General features: G+C 38.1%; 1 protein-coding gene across 1 annotated transcript; it reads left to right on the top strand.

Annotated features, from left to right (window-relative positions):
• The first annotated feature begins 3,046 nt into the window (after nt 1-3,046).
• On the top strand, nt 3,047-17,741 carry LOC121527049 (agouti-signaling protein-like). The gene is made up of 3 exons (XM_041813725.1): nt 3,047-3,324; nt 15,281-15,357; nt 17,000-17,741. Exons 1-3 carry the CDS (start codon nt 3,186-3,188, stop codon nt 17,201-17,203), a joined length of 420 nt encoding a protein of 139 aa, XP_041669659.1. The 5' UTR covers nt 3,047-3,185; the 3' UTR covers nt 17,204-17,741.
• Nucleotides 17,742-18,909: the final 1,168 nt, after the last annotated feature.

Below are 18,909 nucleotides of genomic sequence, written 5' to 3'. Positions count from 1 at the left end.
AAATGTCAACCTTATTTTCACCAGAAATGAATTATGGGGGTAAAAAACTTGGCACTGATGTTAAATTATTTTGCGATTAAAAGGTGAACATGATATGTTAAAAACTCAAGAGATAAAAGTCAAAATCATGATTTTGAAAGGTCAAAAAACTGAGATGATATTAAAAATCATGAGTCTTTGAAGTAAAAAAAATTAGATAAAAGTTAAATCAAGGAGTTGAAAAGGGTCAAAATATGAAATAAAAAGTCAAAATCATGACTTTAAAAATGTCTAAATAGGATTTAAAATTTACAAATAATAATCTAAAAGGTAAAAATATGAGATAAAAAGTCATTTATGAGATGTAGAGCTTAAAATATGAAATAAAAAGTCAAAACCATAACTTTTAGTCATAACTGTGAGATGCAAAATGGAAAATATAGAGCAAGCACTCATTTCTTCCCCACGTTCCTGAATTTTTGTTAAATTATTTTTACTGTTTACTTTTTCTAATTTTTATGACTCAACAAGGATCTTATTAATCATCATGGTTAAGTTTACATTTTTATACTGGAGGAAATCTGCAGACCTCATACTGGTGGGCCAGTTATAATAAAAAATATTATATGATCTGGTGGGCCGGGTATAACTGCACCATGGGCCGGATTTGGCCCCGGGGCCTTGAGTTTGACACCCGTGCTCTATAACGTCACATGTCATGAAGACCTTTAGGAGACTGCACCTAAGGACCCTGCTCACTGCTCTCCAGGATCCCCTGCAGTTCAAATACCAGCAGCACATTAGTTTTGAGGATGCCATTATCTTCCTCACCCACAAGGCTCTGTCACACCTGGAGACTCACTGTGAGAGTCATGTTGTTTGACCTCTTCGGTGCGTCTAACACCCTCCAGCCCTGCCTCCTGAGGGACAAGCTGCTGGATATGCAGCTACACTCCGACATCACAGCCTGGATCCTGGACTACCTCACTGTCCGAGTGTACAGCTGTGTTTCTGAGCTAAAGAGGAGCAACTCCTCCATTGTTGGATGTTGGTGAAGAGGACTAAAGTGGACTGATAGAGAGCTTCATCACATGGTGTGACAGCAACCACCTGAAGCCCAACATTAGTAAAACCAAGGGGGTGGTGGTGGGCTACAGGAGGAACAGGAGCTCCCCCTGCCCTGTCATCATCCAGGGGGAGGAAGTTGGAAAGAGGAAGGACGGAGACATACAAATACAAATAAGCTGGACTGGACTCAAAACACTGACGTCCTCTTTAAGAAAAGTGCAGTTCCTGATGAGACTCAAGTTGTTTGTAACAGGCTCCTGAAGATCTTTTACCAGTCTAAGGTGGTCAGGTGGCACTCGTCTCTGCTGTGGTATGCTGTTGGGACAGCATCAAGACTGGAGACAGTGGGTGAGAGAAGGGTGAAGGACAAAATAACTTCCATCTTAAGTAACCCCTCTGACCCTCTCCGTGAGATTGAAAGGTGGATTGGTGCAGCCTCAGCAGTGTTGTACAGTTGTGGTGAAGAGGGAGCAAAGCTTTCGATTTACTGGTCAATCTATGTTCCAACCCTCACTTATGTTCATGAACTCTGGGTAATAACTGAAAGAATGAGATCGCAGATACAAGCAGCTGAAATAAAACTCCTTAGGAGGGTGGCCGGGCTCAAGCTTCCAGAAGGATATTGAAGTAAAACCACTGCTCCTTCATGTTGAAAGGAGCCAGCTGAGGGGGTTCAGGCATCTGATCAGGATACCTCCGGTAGAGGTCTTCAGGGCACGTTCTACTGGGACGCGACCCCAAGGCAGACCCAGAACTCGCTGGAGGGATTATATATCCCATCTGGCCTGGGAGTGACTTGGAATCCCTCAGGAGGAACTGGAAAGTGTTGCGGGGCCTGCTGCCACCGTGACCCAACCCCGGATAAGCAGAAGAAAATGGATGGATGGATGGATGGATGGATGGATAAACTCTGCCCATAGCACAACTCTGTACGGCTCTGAAAGTATAGTCAGTCGGTCACTGACAGACCCATGTGTAGGGCCAATATAAGGATAGAATTATGCTATGTTATGTGTTAAGTCATATCCTATCACATCAAGCCATTTGACTCTACCCAGGCTTGTAAAACTACACATGTGAGATAAGTGCATGAGGATTCAATAAATGGAACACATATTAATCCTGCTGGAGCCGCATGTAAAGGACACAGACTCAACTTTGACCCTGGTAAAAGAAAGACATCTTAAGGATTTATCACTACCAACCGGAGCTGCCTCTGCTGGGAGAGTCCCATCTAATGCATAACTGGCATAACATTTCTTAACAATATGACAAAAACTGACAGAACAAAGGGGAAAGATAAAAGTGCTAGATGGTTTTGTCTGACTTGATTGTCTTGAAATTGTCTTTAAAGCACAATGAAACCATCTCTGATTATAAACTGTGAGCTCAGACAGCACAGCGCTCCGCTAACAACTCATCTATATTATCTAAAAGGGAGGGTATTTTACTCACGAATTGAATAAAGGTTCTCTTGAATTTGATTTATGCTTCTTTAGCATTCGTAAGAGAAAATAAACTGGATCTTATGTTTGCATTGGGCAATAAGAGCTGCTTTACTACAGGTAAGATGTGCCTCATGAGCAGCTGCAGGCTGAATTTTTTAGAGAAATATAAGCTGTATTTTCCTTCAAAAAGTATATTGCAGCCTCTAAGGAGGAAAACTTTGGATATTAATGGGTCAAACCAAAGTTAAGTGGGCCAATCCAAATTTGTTATCCTGGCATTGCGCCTGTTCCGGACTTTTTCATAACATTTTGGCTTTTTTGGCTTCAACACTTTAATTTGTTTTTATTATTTCCATTTAACGCATCAAATGCATGACAGAATCAATCTTTCTCATTTGTTCTGCCTGTCTTTCTCGTTCACAATAAATAAATAAATTAATAAATAAATAAATAAATCTACAGCCGTTCAGGTCCTTTCTTTTTTTGCTACCGAGAGGAGGGAAGCCAAAGGGGGCGTGTCCTGCGCGTGAGTGACTGCCTGTCTCTTATAAATTAAAGCTGAGGCAGAGAGAGGGACAGAGTTTCAGAGTGAGACTTCTGATCAACAGGCCGGAGCTTAAGTCAACAAAGACTTTTGTTTCTCTGTGACCACTGAGAGAGAAGGAGGAGAGGGTCCTGTTCACAGTCAGGATGAAGCTGACACTGCTGTGCTTCGGTTTTCTACATTTGTCCATCGTCACTGAGGGACTCTTCTCCCGCAGCGAGCTCACAGACAGCAGCTCTCTGACCAGCAGCAGCGACAGCAGAGCACAGCTCTCTCCAAACACAGGTGAGACTTTCCGAAGCTCAGCTATCAGACTGTGGCTGCTAGTTTTCTTTTGTGGCAACAGAGACAAGAAATAAAGCGATAGAAAGGATATTTACGTGACCACTGGGGGTTTAAGACAGCCTACTCGGACAGTTTTTAAATTTTAGTCTCCTGTTCCCTTTCTTGCCATGAATTTTAAGAAAAGGTCAAACACGTGGTAGATTTCAACGCTGAACATGTTACCAATGGCGGACTGTGGTTTAGCAGGTCATCCCTCAGTCGGAAGGTTGATGTGTAAGAAGATTTGGATGTGTATGAATGGGGATAGCGACTTCTCCCTAGCAACCTCTGCCATCAGTGTGTGAATGTGAGTGAGAATGTGAATGGATGGGTGCAGGGGCGGTTTTAGTGATTTGGAGGCCCCAGGCAAAGATCAGCGTGAGGTTTGGCAGAAACACTACTCTCAACTTCTTTGATGACTGATATATGATTGTCGAATAATAAAATTAGCACAGCAAACAGAGCAGAACAGGGCGCCACTGATAACATAGGCTACTGTATTTCAACTCCACTGAATGTAATAACAACTGCAACAACATCTGTTAGTTTAGGTGTCAGTAAATACTTGGTTATGTCAAGTTGGATAAAATGCATCCAACTTAATGTAACCAAAAAGAATAAAACAAATAAGAGTAAATCTGAGGTCTTCTAAAGAGATCTGAGAATTAAGACTTGTCCTGTATTTTAATGAATTTCACCAGCTTATGGCTTTTCTGCAACATTTTTTGAAGTTAATGCGTTCTTTTTTTCTTAGGGTTTTATGTTTTCAGATATAAAATTTTTGTAAGTGTTTGTGGCTCCAGGTCATGTGGAAACGTTAATTCATTTACAAAACAGTTGACTTTTAAAATATAGTATAATGTATAAGCTTATCTGTGTCTTCAACAATGCAGGCTCTTTGTATTTTTGCATCAAATCAGTTCTGTGACATTGGTTTCATTATGTGATTAAGTCAAAAAAAATTGGCACCTGTTTCAGCATTTTTTATATTTAAATTATACTGTACCACAGCAATATTTGCTTTGACAGAAGAATTGACAAAAGGTTTAGTGGCAAACCTCAAGGCTGGTCTATTGCTGCCAGTACTCTGACCATTGTAAATCACAGGTGTCAAACCCAAGGCCCGGGGGTCAAATATGGCCCATGGAACAGTTAAATCCGGCCCGCATGATAATCTCATATTTCTGATATAACTGGCCCATCAGTAGAAGGTCTGCAGATTTCCTCAAGTATAAAAATGTGAACTTATCCTTGATGATTTAAGAAATCCTTGTTAAGTCACAAAATCTGAAAAGTAAGGAGTAAAAATATTTAGATAAGTAGTCAGGAATGTGGGAAAAGAAATTAATTTGTGTTTTAATTCCACATTTTCAGTTTTACAGCTCACAGTTAGGACTAAAACGTAGGATTTTGACTTTTACTTTCATACTTTGAGCATTTCAACTCATAATTTTGACTTTTCATATAATATTTTGAGCTTTAAGATTCATAATTCTAATTTTTAAGTGATATTTTGACCTTTTTAACCAGTTATTTTGTATTTAACCTCATATTTTGAACTTGAACTCCAAACTTTGACTTCATTATCCTATAGTTTGACTTTTTTGACATTTTGAATCATATTTTGACCTTTTAAACTCACGAGTTTGACTTTCTTTTCAATTTAAATTTCATGTTTTGAGCTTTTTGAACTAATATATTTACTTCTCTTAGATTGTGAACCTTTAAACTTATCTTTTCAACTTTTTAAATGTCAAAATCGTTTACCATGATTTTTTTCATATTTTATTACTGGTGAAACAGGGTTGACAGTTTATGGTTAAAAAGGTGACCCTGTTAGGCCCCTCAGGTTAGTCCTGAATCCAGATTTCGGCCCCTGCTGTGATTGAGTTTGACACCCCCGTTGTAGAGAAATTAAAACAAATGCTCTTACTGTTACCCTTTAAACTGTATGTGTCTTTGGCTGTGGACCAACAGATATTTGTTAAGTGGGGGTGACTGTGTGGTTCATTATGTAGAGTCGGGCATCTCATAATCGGAAGATTGTGGGTTTGATCCCCAGCTCCTGCAGTCACATGTCAGTGTGTCCTTGGACAAGACACTTAACCCCAGTTTGGGGGTTAACCCCCACTGCTGTGTCAGTGTCGTGTATTGGGTATCAAAGCAATGGCAATGAAAGGGATTATCTGATACTGATGACCAATTCTCCATAGCAACCTCTGCCATCATTGAATGAATCGATAATCTGATGACCAGAAAAGCACCATATAAGCTCTCCCATTTACCACTTAAGTTACTTTAGATTAGAGCAGGGCTGGGGGATATGGTAAAAATCTACATTGGGAAGCGAAACTCCAGCGAGAAATGCACGCTGACGTTTAAAAACTTTCACAGAATTTATACTTGATGTTTGCGATATAGCCACTGATATCTGTAACATCAGGAGTGCTACAGCCATTTCCTGAGAGGGATGTGGTCAGGGGCGGAGTCAGAAAGCTAATTACCATTTAAAGCCACAGACACAGAAATGGCTCGTTCTGAGACGGGCTGAAACAGAGGAGTTTTTAGACATGAAACAATCAAATACTGGAGTGTTTCTTCAGCAATAAACTTCACAGGCATGTTTTGGGGACCTCTGAGAACAATATAAACTTGTCTTAAAAGGGTAAAATATGTCCCCTTTAAATTTCACTGCATTAATACCAAAACTAAAAGCTACATTCAGATATTTTAGTTTGATGTTAGTTCTGACAATCCAGTCAACAAAATGTGACACCTTTAACTTACACGCTGCTCATATGTAACAGTGTTCTCAAACTCAAGAAATATAGAACCACTCACTTTGAATCCCTTTTAAAGATATTAAATTAAATGTTTTTTTTTTTTTTTGGTCAGAGTGGTACAATTTCATCTGACAGTGAATCTGCCAGAGATGACAAGTAATCAAAAAAATAAAGAATTAGTATTTTTCTGATGGTTTTGTATACTTGCATAGATCATGGAAAGACATCAGAATCACTTTCAGTATGTTTCTTAAGCAGATAAAAACTTTCAGAGCCTGAGGGTTTTACTGGCATTAGCAGGGAATAAAGCAGTATTGCTGGAGTAGTACTGGTCCCTCTGGCTTCTTTTTTCTCCTCTTTTCTTTTTCATCACCACTTTGAATTTGCCTTTTGTTGAAAATACATAAAGGAGTCTTGTGAACTACTAATATGACTTTATCTGAATTGGCACAAAGGCACTGGGCAGCAATAACAGGAGGACAAGATGGAATCTTCCAGTAGATAAGAATGGTGGGGGGGTAGTCAAATTATAGTTATTAGTCATATGTGCTTCTGCAAAAGGACTTATTGCATAAATGATAAACTTTTGTAAACATTTTCTTCAAACCAGGGCATGGCAAAAAGATAAGTGAGCTATAATTGTAATAATATCTAGGCAAATTCTTGAGGGCCCCCTCATGAACGAGGCCCTCGAGAGTTTGCCTAACTTTGCCCAATGGTAAAACTGCCTATGGGTAGGTGTGAGCTGTTTATTCCAGTGTCCTATTCACCCATAATCAAACTGTCTCATCTACCTGGAACAGCATACAAATAGCCAAATTACGAAATTAAATACATTAAAAAAACTTTTTGTACTAGTTTGCTGTTGTAACATCATTTTAAGTTAACCTCAAACATTTGAGCAAACATCTGTCATTTATCTCACCTTCTCTTTGGAGGGATCATTTGGTTGAAAACAAGTCAGAGACGAATGGTCCATCTGAAAAGTCCAAAAATTTGCCCCCTACGTCCTGTCCTGCCCACTTTTCCTTAACCCTGGAGAAAAACATCACAGGGTCAAGGAAAGGTGGGAGTAAGGGTGAGAATAATGGTGATCAGGAATTCTAACTGCACTTTCGCTACGCAGATGTCTGACAGGATGTATTTTATTTATGTAAAAACTACAATTTAAGGTTAATGGACTACAAAATTCACATCTATCAGTCGATGCATTCTCCATGCTGTTATATTAAATGTGAAAACCTGGGTGATAAATACAAGCTCATTAAGATGTTCCTCTTAATCTGATCTCTCTTTATGGTTAGTATGACTACATGAATGATATTCCAGTGCTTTTATTTTGCAAAGGCATTAAATAGTTTTGTTTTATTCTCTACCTATCCATTCTTTCTTTCTCATGTTTCTGTTAATTATTTAAGACTACTCTGGTTCTGTCTTTCTTTCAGCCCATTAAGTGAGAAGCTCTATAAACCGCAAATTAAAAACCTTCCTCATGGTTATCTTTTGTAACCATGATGATACATTTGCCAAATGAAATGGCTGTGATTTATTAACTTTCATCACACTAACTTTAATATTTTAAAATAGCCAAACAAATGCGGTTTGCAATACTGACTTATTGACTGATTTACTATTTGGATAAAAAATGGAAATGAAAAGATTTGACATAGTTATCATATGTGGATGATATAGTTGTGAGGTCTGTAATATTCCTCTGTTCAACCGTATTTCCATTCGTTCATCACATGAATTTTAAGTTTGATAATGAATTTCATTGTTTAAATCAGTACTAGTACAGTTACAGTCATACTGATCATTTGTTTTGATGAGCGGTCAACAGTTGCGTCACTTTAAATGAAGCTGACACAAAGAATTTTGGGTTGTCTTCTCATCTCTCCTTTCATAAAGGAAGGTCCAGTGTTTCCAGTGCTAAAGGAGATAATAAAAGAAGCAGTGAAGCTCCTTTCCTTATAAATTAGAGAATTTGAACAGCCTATATCATGGTCGACACTAAAATACTTCCACATTGTTTCACTCAGAAACCTTCCTAAGCAAAAAGGACGATTCAAGCATTTCCTAAATGGTGGTGGATTAGGAAAAAGAGACACCTTAGTATTTTGTCATTCAGACAATTAAAAGTCATAATTTGCAACCATCCTTTTTATCCTGTAACTTTATTAATCATATAATCTTAGAATGCCAGTCCTTACACAGAAAAGTAATCCTTTTTATGTTTTAAGTGACTGTCCATCTGATTTGGCCACTATTTCCCGTTTATCACTATTCATTTGCAATGCACAACACTGGAATTTTGCCAATATCCAATATACTAGTGTTTACAAATTCACTGTATCCAACATCAATATCTATGCTGATTTTTAATGCATTCCAGGCCTAAAATATGAATCCTTAAAACACACTTTGAAGTTTAAAGAATGTGGATGTACAAAGAAAAAGGCTCAAGCTGATGTAGGTCTGTTGGTCCTGCCTAAAATTCCACAAAATGTATCTCTTATAGCTGATATAAGCTGATATTTTAAGCAGATGTGTCAAGCAGAAATTTTCATATCAGCCAACACTGATGATTAGTTTTTTAAGCTTGTATCTGCCAGTACAAATATCATGCTACTAATATGCATCCCTAATTTTCACTTCTTATATACAGTGTGGTTTTTAAAATGTGAAAAAAAGGTCATCTGGTGATAAAATCAGTTCTTATTCTCAGAACTACTGGCAAGAAGAATTTGGAGTCTGAGTTTGTTGTAAATATGACTGTTGCTGTACATATTTTTATTTAATTTAGGTGAGCTTTAGGGCCCTATTTCAAAGGCTTTAAGTGCACTATATAAAACATGTTGTACAAAGGGATTTAACATATGTCTGTCTTTTGCAAGTTACACGGCACAATCTGAGCACAAAGTCAGACGCAGAGTGTGAAAGGGTCCTTCTATATGTTTTAGGAATAACAAAAATCCCACCAGTCAGAGTGTCAGCTCTCATTTCCTTTCAAGAGCCACATGCACCACTAATGAAAAAGAGAAGGTGAATGATCTAGCTGGAGTATGGTCAGGTACGTAAGACTGAAAATCCACCTTGTTCATAAAGGGAATGAGAGCTGACATTCAGACTGGTTTGATTGACATTACCCCCAAAACACACCCCTGTATAAAGCAAACTAAATCGAACTTCTTGTGCTACGTACCCACTTTTCCACTGTGTGCTATGTAACTAGCATATAGATATTGGATGGACACAACCCAAATTAATTTGGACAGCATCTTTACAGTGCCAAAGCAAAGCTGTTGTTGTTTATAAAAGAGTACAGCAACTTGAATGTTTCATGGGCTCAGTGGTACATGATAAGTTACCATCTCTATAGTTATATATAATACAGTATATAATACAATATACAGTAATGTCACAGAATGTTAATTTGGTCAAAAATCCCAAATCTGCAGCACTGTAAGGCTGTTACAGGGACCTCACTTACTTACTTACTTACTTTTAGCATTTTAAGTGTTTATATAGTTATATTGTTATATGTATTATTTCATGCATTTATGGTTGCATAAATTTAGCAGAGTTACAGCATGTTTGTCATCAAAGTGGTATCCAAACATTTACTACCTACAGGGAAACCATTAAGTTGAGCAACATTTTGTGGTCTGGAAACACGACAGCCTTTAAGCATGGCTTAAATCACATCACACAGCAGCATTTAAACATCTGGACAAACAAAGCAACCTCTAACATCCAGATGTGCCTGCAGGCTGGATTATCTTTTCATCCAGTTTAATGCTTTCAAGTGGAGTATTAACCAATTAGATTTTGTTTTTCCAGAAAACACCACCACCTGCAAGTTCCTTTTTTACCTTCCAGGAATCTGACACCCCATTATGTTGTTGTCTCAGTGTGTTTTTTCCAAAAAATTCAACAACACTGTAAAATTGACACCGAAAATAAACAGTGTGCACACAGATAACGAGGTGCAGCTGAAAAGTCTTTGTAGGAATAAAAGTCTTTACTCTCCACTGAGACCCTCTACTGGTCAGAGAAGGGACTGACAGAAAGCTGCAGAGCTGTGACTTTCTGTTGTCTAAATAATTACAAATGATTTTATCTTAATTTTATATCGATAAGACGAGGTACACTGTGAATTTATGGATTACATTTACATTGTGAAGCTGAGGGTTTAAAGGTGTTGAATAGATAGTTTTTCTTTCTTACTTGCATTGAAGTTGTCATAAAGATAAACGTGGGTAAATTTATGTTTTTATTCTTTTTATGTCACTTCATGCTTGTAGATTTTAAAGGGAAAAATCAATACTCAAACTGCATTTATTAAAACACTGATATATAATTTAAAAAATACCAGAAACAAGATTCTGGCACATAAAAACTGTCTTATTAGTAAAGATGAGTGAAATAATTATATGCACACAGTGGACCACAGACTTTAGTTTATTAACTAGTCAAAAGGAGAAATAATTGATCATTTCAAATTAACTTGACTCCTTTTTCTAAGTTGGAAAACTTTCTGTCAGTTGAGGTGGCATAAACTTAAAATATTCAGTTGTCAAACTGTGAGTGGGAGAAAGAAAAAGCAAGTTTCTAAAATGTCCATAAGGTAAAAGTTCAGTCATCTCGGGCAGCTGCAGTAACATGTTCCAGGAATAAGGAGCAGAGTACAAAAAGCCACCTTTCAGAGTTCTGATCTGACCTGACTGGTAAAAGATGTAAAAGTTGCCGGTTTTACGTGCATGTATGATGTTAGTTGCCCAAGAAATGGAGATTTGTGAGATAAGATGTTCATTTTTCTTAAAGGGCTTTGAAAATAAAATGTAAAGGATGAAAGAAAATCCTATATAATCCAGAGAGAAGACCACCCAGGATTAACAAATGAAATACAATGATGTGATAAGAACCACCAGTAAACAAATCTTTTTTTATTGGTGCAAAAAAACTTAACAAGAAAATAGTGACACAAATAAGTGAACAAGGGGCACAGAGCATCAAAACAAGGCAATGACATACTAGAATAATATATGTGTGATGCAGAACATAGTATTCAATTGGGAAATATTTGATTAGCAGTATTTTGTCTGTGTGTGTGTGTGGGTGTGTGTTTGTGTGTGTGGGGGGGGCATAAACATGTGAACATCTACTGTATGTCTAAAGAAGATTCTGAGACTGTGTCTGCAGGGAGCCAGAGTTATAAACACAACAACATTACTGATAATAATAGAGTATGAAATAATGATAACAAATTGATGAGGAAAATAAAAAAATAACTCTAAATAATTATGATAATAGGAAGTTTACTGTAATAATGAAATTATTGTAAAAATAAGATAAAAAATAAGAATTACATTTTCATTCAAATTTGATTATGAGATAAAAAAAAAAGAAAAATGAACCAGTAATGAATCTTGATGAACAGTTATAAGTAGAGTCAAGTCGTTTGAGGTTTGGAGGGTGCATGTCTGTAACGTTACCATAGCCCAGGACTAACGTGAATACAGCCTCCACAGCCCTGTTCCCACAGAAAATGGGAAATTTGAGTTTTTCCTGTAAAAGGCAGGATTTTTTTTCTTTGCCAAAGTCTGCCTAAGACATAATGGATGTGATGTGATTATTGTGTTCTTACAAATAACAAATAATTAAATTTCCTTTAAAAAAACTAGCAGGTCAATAACCATATGCACTCGTCAGTGAAGTGACACCTGATGTGTTGGAACAACTTTGCTTTATGTTAATGATACTGAGCATTTATTAATGAGGCCACACAGTTTACTGCAGCTGACTAAAATACACATTTTAATAAGTTATACAAGGATTAGTAAAGGTAATTTACCTAAACTCAGTAAGCAAAGATGAGCTGTTTCTGAAACTTTTAATGTCAATCCCAAATATTGTCATGATGCAATTTTCAAGAGCAGTGTTAATAACAGAAAATGTACAATTAAATCCAATTATAACAATCCACATGACCAGCATGATAAAGAAGTTCAAATTATTATTGCAGGAATGATGTGTGTGAATGGTTATATCTTACTTTTGACAATGCTTACTATATAGGTAAGGGTTTTTCTTGTTCACATTTTAGACTGTGGGGTTTAAACATTGACATATCCCTATAGCAACGTGTAGATGTATCTTAAACATGGTAGCCTGGTCCACTTGTTGATATGCAATGCTTTTATTATTTTTATTATTATTATTTTTCTACTGTCTGTTGGTATGTGGTGTATTGTGAGCCTGATCTGTTATTCCATGGTGTGGCTGGACCATAAATCAGCAGTGGTTCAGAAAGCTTGAAGGTGGCAAATCTCCTTTTATATTTTCTGTTGACTCTCTGTGTAGACACTGTAGGCTGCACTACTTCCATCCAAGAAGCTTGTCACTTGGGTTGAGTTTTTACTAACTAGGGCTGGCACCTGGTGTGAGCTTCTGCTGCCAACAATGCATGATGAGCCAGAGAACTGCAGATTTGCCAGCCTGCATCTCTGTCATCAGACAAATCCATCTTGAAAAGCACCAACCCACACTTTTCAGGCCAAACCAAAAACTGTTAGAACCAATCAGTGTCATTAGAGGAGAACAAGGCAGTAGCTAAGGTCAAGGCAGTTTTATCAGGACTGGACCACATTTACTTTTTAGAGAAAGAGCGAACAACCACACTACAAGCTCTGATGAAGAGTTTTGTTTGTTTTTTTTTGCTCAGATGGCAGCACAAATGGCACAAATGTCAAGCTCTTAGGGCACTTTGGATTCAGAGCTGCTGGCTGTAGTGAAAACACTGTTTTTGCTCGTGTGTCCTTGTACTCATCAGCATTTGTGGTTCTGAGATGGTGAAATCGACTGCACCCTTTGCTGACACAGAATGACTGCAAATCTAGCGCTGTGTCTGATGTTTTGTAGAAAAAACATTCCAAGTTACAGAATTGCTCCTTTTTTGTTGATGTCTGTTTTTCAATCCCAGTCTCTCCATCTGGTTCAGACACTCTACTCATTTCATTACAGAAAATCCTGTCCTTCATGATGTTTTGATTTCTTGATGTTTGCTGGTCCATCACCTTAAAATGTGCATACCTTATCTTATAAGAGTGGTTGTAAATGCATTCAGTACATAATCTGGCATTGTGCTGCGGAATTAAGTCACCCTCTTATGTGCTATAAAACCAAAATGTGTGAAAGAAACCAGTGGTTTACAGCTGTAGTGACAGTACTGGCTTGATACCATGGCAGCTCATTATATGCCACCAGTTTAAGGCCAACTAGACCACAATGTATGAAAAAGACAAACACATTGGACATTAATATAGTCTTACTTTGTTTACCATCATCTCTGTCAGCTATTAAAAACAGCACAGATTTGATTCACTGTTGAGTTGGCTTCTCATTTAAAACCAAAACATCCTGCTCCTCCATTTTCAGGCATAGTTTCTCAACAACCATGTAAATACTAAAAACAACTGTTTATTACAACGGGCAGTTAAATTGCACATTTTCTTTCGTCAGGATTGATGTCATCCGGAAAGTGTTGCCTACACTCCTCAGATTCTATCCTCCTCTCTGCAGCATCTTTACATGGTCATGCTTTCAAGACCACAAAGCTGTTTAGTTTTCCCCACATAATAGATAACGTGCAACAGTCAAACCACATATTTATCACCACATGTTCAAGAAACTGAGTGATTACATTGATTCCTCAAATAGACGTGTTCAAAAATTCTGCCAATGAATCCTAAGAGTAGCAGAGAAAAGAGTATTCTGTTTTAGAAATGTGACCTCACTCAGTAGAAAAATGAAGAAAAAGATCATTTTCAAACACTGCATAGAATCCAGACTTGTGGTAATATTACTGTCACCGGTAAAAAATTTGCACCGTCATCACCAGTTTAAATGCCTACGTTGTGCTTTGATGCACACGCGAGGCATATGAACTCAATGCTATGCCTTATTGCTCTGCAAAACATATCGATAAACAAGTTTGTTGCCAACACTTTTAATAAGCAATTTTTTAAAATGTTTTTTGATTGATTGTCGCAGCCTTACTGTGTAACCAGTGGTAACCAGCTTAGTAGTCCCAAAACTAAATTAAAAATGAATCATGCGCTTTTCTTTCTTGGTCTTCCTTCTGAAGATGAGTAACTTAAATTCAAGATGCTGATAAACTAAAATATAGTCTGTTAAAATGGATCAAAGATAGACCTCCTACTGTCTCATGTGGAGATGTAGTACAGAGAGAACTTCTGTACTTCCTCATTATCAATCCATCCATCTTCATCCGTTTAATCGGAGCCCGGTTACCGAGGTAACCAGCTAAGCAAGTCCACCCAGGCGTCCCCAGACCAGATAGGATACGTAATCCCTCCAGCGAGTTCTGAGTCTTCCCCAAGGTCTCCTCCCAGTGTGCCTGGAACAACTCCATGGGGAGGCGGCCAGGAGACATTATGAGTTAGAAGCCCGAACCGCCTCAACTGGCTCCTTTCAATGTGAAGGAGTGGCTCCTAGCTCCCTCCGAATGTCTGAGCTCCTTACCCCATCTCTACGGCTGAGCCCAGCCACCCTCCAGAGGAAACTCACTTCGGCCGCTTGTATCCACGATTTCCTTCTTTCAGTCATTACTCAGAGTTCATGACCATAGATGAGAGTTGGGAGGTAGATTGACTGGTAAATTGAGAGCTTTGCTTCCCAGCTCAGCTCCCTCTTCACCACAACGATCAGGCACAACGCCCTTAGTACTGCCAATGCAGTACTTCCTCATGATCCTGTCAAAATGTTAGTGAACAGTTACTCTGAACATGCGGAAACCACTCTTGGATGATCTTCCAGCTGAGACTCTGTCTGCTGTCAAAAGGTTTTTCTCACCTGAACTGGAAACCCTCAAGTTATTTACCAATGCTATTGAAAAAATAAAATGTTTTTTAACTTTTAAAAAACGTATTTTGAACTGAAAAAAAAAATGTTCAGGGTGATTTTGTGTGTTGAATAATCGGCTGATACCCAACATCTTGGTATCGTAACATCCCTAGTGATGAACGAACCAATGATCTCTAATTGGATATTTCAAATTACAGAGTATTTAAAGACTCTAAATAACACAAAAATCTTTGGTTTTGTTTAAACAGGATCTCCTAACCCCAGCAGAAAGAGGCCGCTGTTTGCACGGAGAGGACAGTATGAACGACAAAGAGTTCAAGCGTCGGTAAGATGTTTAAGGTTTTTATTGCACTTCCATTAGTGTTTTTGAGTATTTTTAGACCTGGACTTACTGCATACCTGCCAACATTTAGGTTTCAAAATACAGGAGGTGGGCAAAGGGGTGCCGTGATATGTGCCTAGATGCCAGGCCAGTTCTATTGTGAGCTAATATCTTGAGTCACACAGGTGCAGGTGTAGCTTCAGTTTTCAGGGCCACATATTTTTTAAGAGGGGGTCTGGGGTCTTCAACAGCAAATTACTCTGTTTCCTTTGGTGTGGCATATTTTTATGCACTCATTGATCAAAATATTGTCAATTTTTGTGGCAGTAAATAAATTTAAACACTAGTTCCATTTGAAAAATGAAAAACCATAAATAAAACTATTTGCTATTTAAAAACCCAAACAATATAAAAGACTTGGGGCCCCAAACTTTCCTCACTACTGCCTCTCACACCAACTGCTGTACATCAAACAATGGACATACAACACCTATCTACCCTGGATAGATATAGGGAACAGTTTGGCTCAAAACCTGGAAATTCAGACCCTCCCATTTATAGATAAACCCATTACTACTCATAGCTGCAACAAAATGAACACAACTATCAACCCAGTCCTGTCTGCATGGTGGAAATCCAACCAATTTCTCAACCACAACTACTCACCACGTATGAGTCAATCGGATGAAATCCCTTGTACTAGTTTCATGAATCGCCCAAACATGCCAAAATTTGACCTTTAGCTGCTTGTAGTGTGCTTCCTGTACATTTTAGAGGACGGCCCCAACTTAACATCCTCATCCTCACCCATGACTGCTCTCCCACCCACCACAGCCACACCACAATAAAATTTGCAGATGATACTACTGTGGTAGGGTTCATTTCTGGGGGTATGAGTCTGTGTACCGGGACGAGGTGGAACAGCTGTCAGTGTGGAGCACAAAAAACTAGCACTGAACACTGGCAAGACCAAGGAGCTCATTATAGCTCATTATAGACTACAGGAAGAAAAAAATGAACATTCAGCTGCTGTTTGTTAATGGGAACTGTGTGGAGAGGGTCTCTCACTTCACACCAACACCATGGCTATCATCAAGAAGACACAGCAGAGGCTTTACTTCCTGAGGGTTCTCGAGAACAATCACCTCATGCAAAAACTGCTTGTGTCCTTTTATCACCTCCTGCATCTGTGTGGTTCTCCAGCTGAACAGCTGCAGACAGAAAAGTGCTCCAGAGTCTGCTCACAACAGCCCAAAAGATTATTGGCTGCCCTCTCCACTCCATAGAGGAACTGTACTTCCAGCTTTCTCAGGAAAGCACAGAACATTCTCAGTTACCCATCAAGAGAGTCAGATCCACCTGCCTGTGTAACTTTTTTCCATTACTGTATAAGGATGCTTTTGTTTAGCCTGCAGGGCTATGCACAAGTCATGTGACTCAAACTTTGAACTAACAGTTAGAGCTTCAAACAGGAGAAATGTTTTCAAACCAGAATTTTCTCCATGAATTGCGCACACTTCATTTAATGTGTTGGCACTGAAATTCTGTGACTTAGAGTTTTCAGCTTCAGTGAACAAAAGTAACACTGTTCAGGAAGAAAATGCAATACTGGTGTTACTTTTATTTCTTTTTCTCCACCCTCCAGAAGCCCAAAAAACTTCCTCTCAAAGATGCCCCCCCTCCTCCTGATGCAGCGCCCAAACCTGTGAGCCTTAAGTGCTCCCAGCTCAGACAGAGCTGTGTGCCGCAGTCAGGCTGCTGTGACGCCGGAGCAACGTGCCGCTGTCGCTTCTTCAACACTATCTGCTTCTGCCGGAGGACAGCCTCATTGCAAAAGAAGAAAACGTGAAAAAAAAAAAAAACAACAACAACACAGACATGAAAAATAAACTCAGACTCACTAATGAACATAGATGCATTTATTCATCATGTTTTAGACATCGACAGCCTTTGTACACAGATTTAGGCATCAAACTCATATAAGTAGTGAACATGTATATGAAGACATTGTAATGATTTCATGCCTGTTGTTATTGGCAGCTGCTTTGTAAAACAAGTATTAACTGGTCGCCATGACAAATTCATTCTTATCTGAATTTTCTTTACTGTGCTTTTTCATATTATCATTTATTTGTATATTTTTTGTTATTATTATCATTACTGTTTTATATTTTTAACACTTCTGACAACATTTTAGCATTAAATGAGCATTCTAGTGTTATGGCTTTGGCTTTTTTTCTTTAACGTATTACTATATGTATGGCAGACCTGCAAGGTCAAAATAGACAATGCCCGCTCATTTAGGAAAATATGTTCAACGATTTGAAAAAATCATTTACATAAAATTTAAAAAAATGTCACAATAAAGTCAATAAATCAAAGATGAATTCAAGGCAAGTGCACCCTGTCTGATTTCAAGCGTATTCTATCACAATGGTCGACACTGCTATGGCTCACACTTTGAGTTAAATAGTGTCCAAATACTGACATGTCATGAAGTTGCCTTTGAGAACTCCAGTACCAAAGTAGATGACATGTCTGTCTGTATTTTATAACTCAAATACAAACAGAAACAAAAAAATTTTCACTATCTCACACAACCTTACACACTCAGCATCACCAACAAACACTAGAGCTGAATCATTGTAAATTTTCCTACTCATGTGAATAGTAGAGGAAAAATGCATCCACCAGACCTGTTTTCAGACGCTGTCTGACAGTTTGCACAGGCCCAATCAGGTAAAAAAGCCCTGGAGCTGGAGAATTGGTTTGTGGCTTTGGCGTCACTGGGTGAGTGTCATTTTACCAAATGTCAAAGGTTAGAAGTTCATCTGACCAGTTGGGAGCAGCTGACTGGGCCATGATGAGCCACCATGTCACTGTGCACTGCACACAGATCATCTTGAAATCACACAATGTACGCTAGACCTAAGATAACATGCTCAATGAAGTACAAAATATGATAAATGAAGACTTAAAATGAATGACTGTGGAGGTTATTTGCAAAGTCATTTGAAAAGAAAAAAATGTTTAAACCAAAAGTAAGAGGCACTCTGATTTAGTATAAAAATCGTTTATTTGACAGGAATATTTTAGCTCAACTGAGTCTTCATCTGGGCAAAATTGATGATAAAAGTGTCTTTACAACTAGGGTGTCCTACAGTGGATTTTTGTGTTTGTGTATTACCTAGGGCCCTGAGGGAACGCGTGCCTCATTCTATCCAACAAAACATTGTTTTCTTATTTCACTTGGCTCTGTTTTTTATATTTGCAGTACTTGATGCAGCATACTCTTTCAAATTGTAGATTATTCTTGCCTTTATTTGATTATTTATCTAATGTGAGTGCTACAGGCCACCACAGTTTTGTCCTTCATTGTTTGGATTTAAAGAGTAAGCTTTATCTAAATCCACCAAAAAACTTTGTCAGCAACCACATGTTAACTGAAGTTGTATACTTTTTTTTAAATTTACTTATGTTACAAATATTTCTTTATTTTTTCTTTTCAATGCATGCCCTCTATCTGCAGTTTTAATGTATCGCTGTTTGGTGTCA

This window comes from Cheilinus undulatus, linkage group 19 (genome assembly GCF_018320785.1).
Source record: "Cheilinus undulatus linkage group 19, ASM1832078v1, whole genome shotgun sequence".
NCBI classification, from domain to species: Eukaryota; Metazoa; Chordata; class Actinopteri; order Labriformes; family Labridae; genus Cheilinus; species Cheilinus undulatus.
This window is presented reverse-complemented; position numbering and strand designations above follow the sequence as displayed.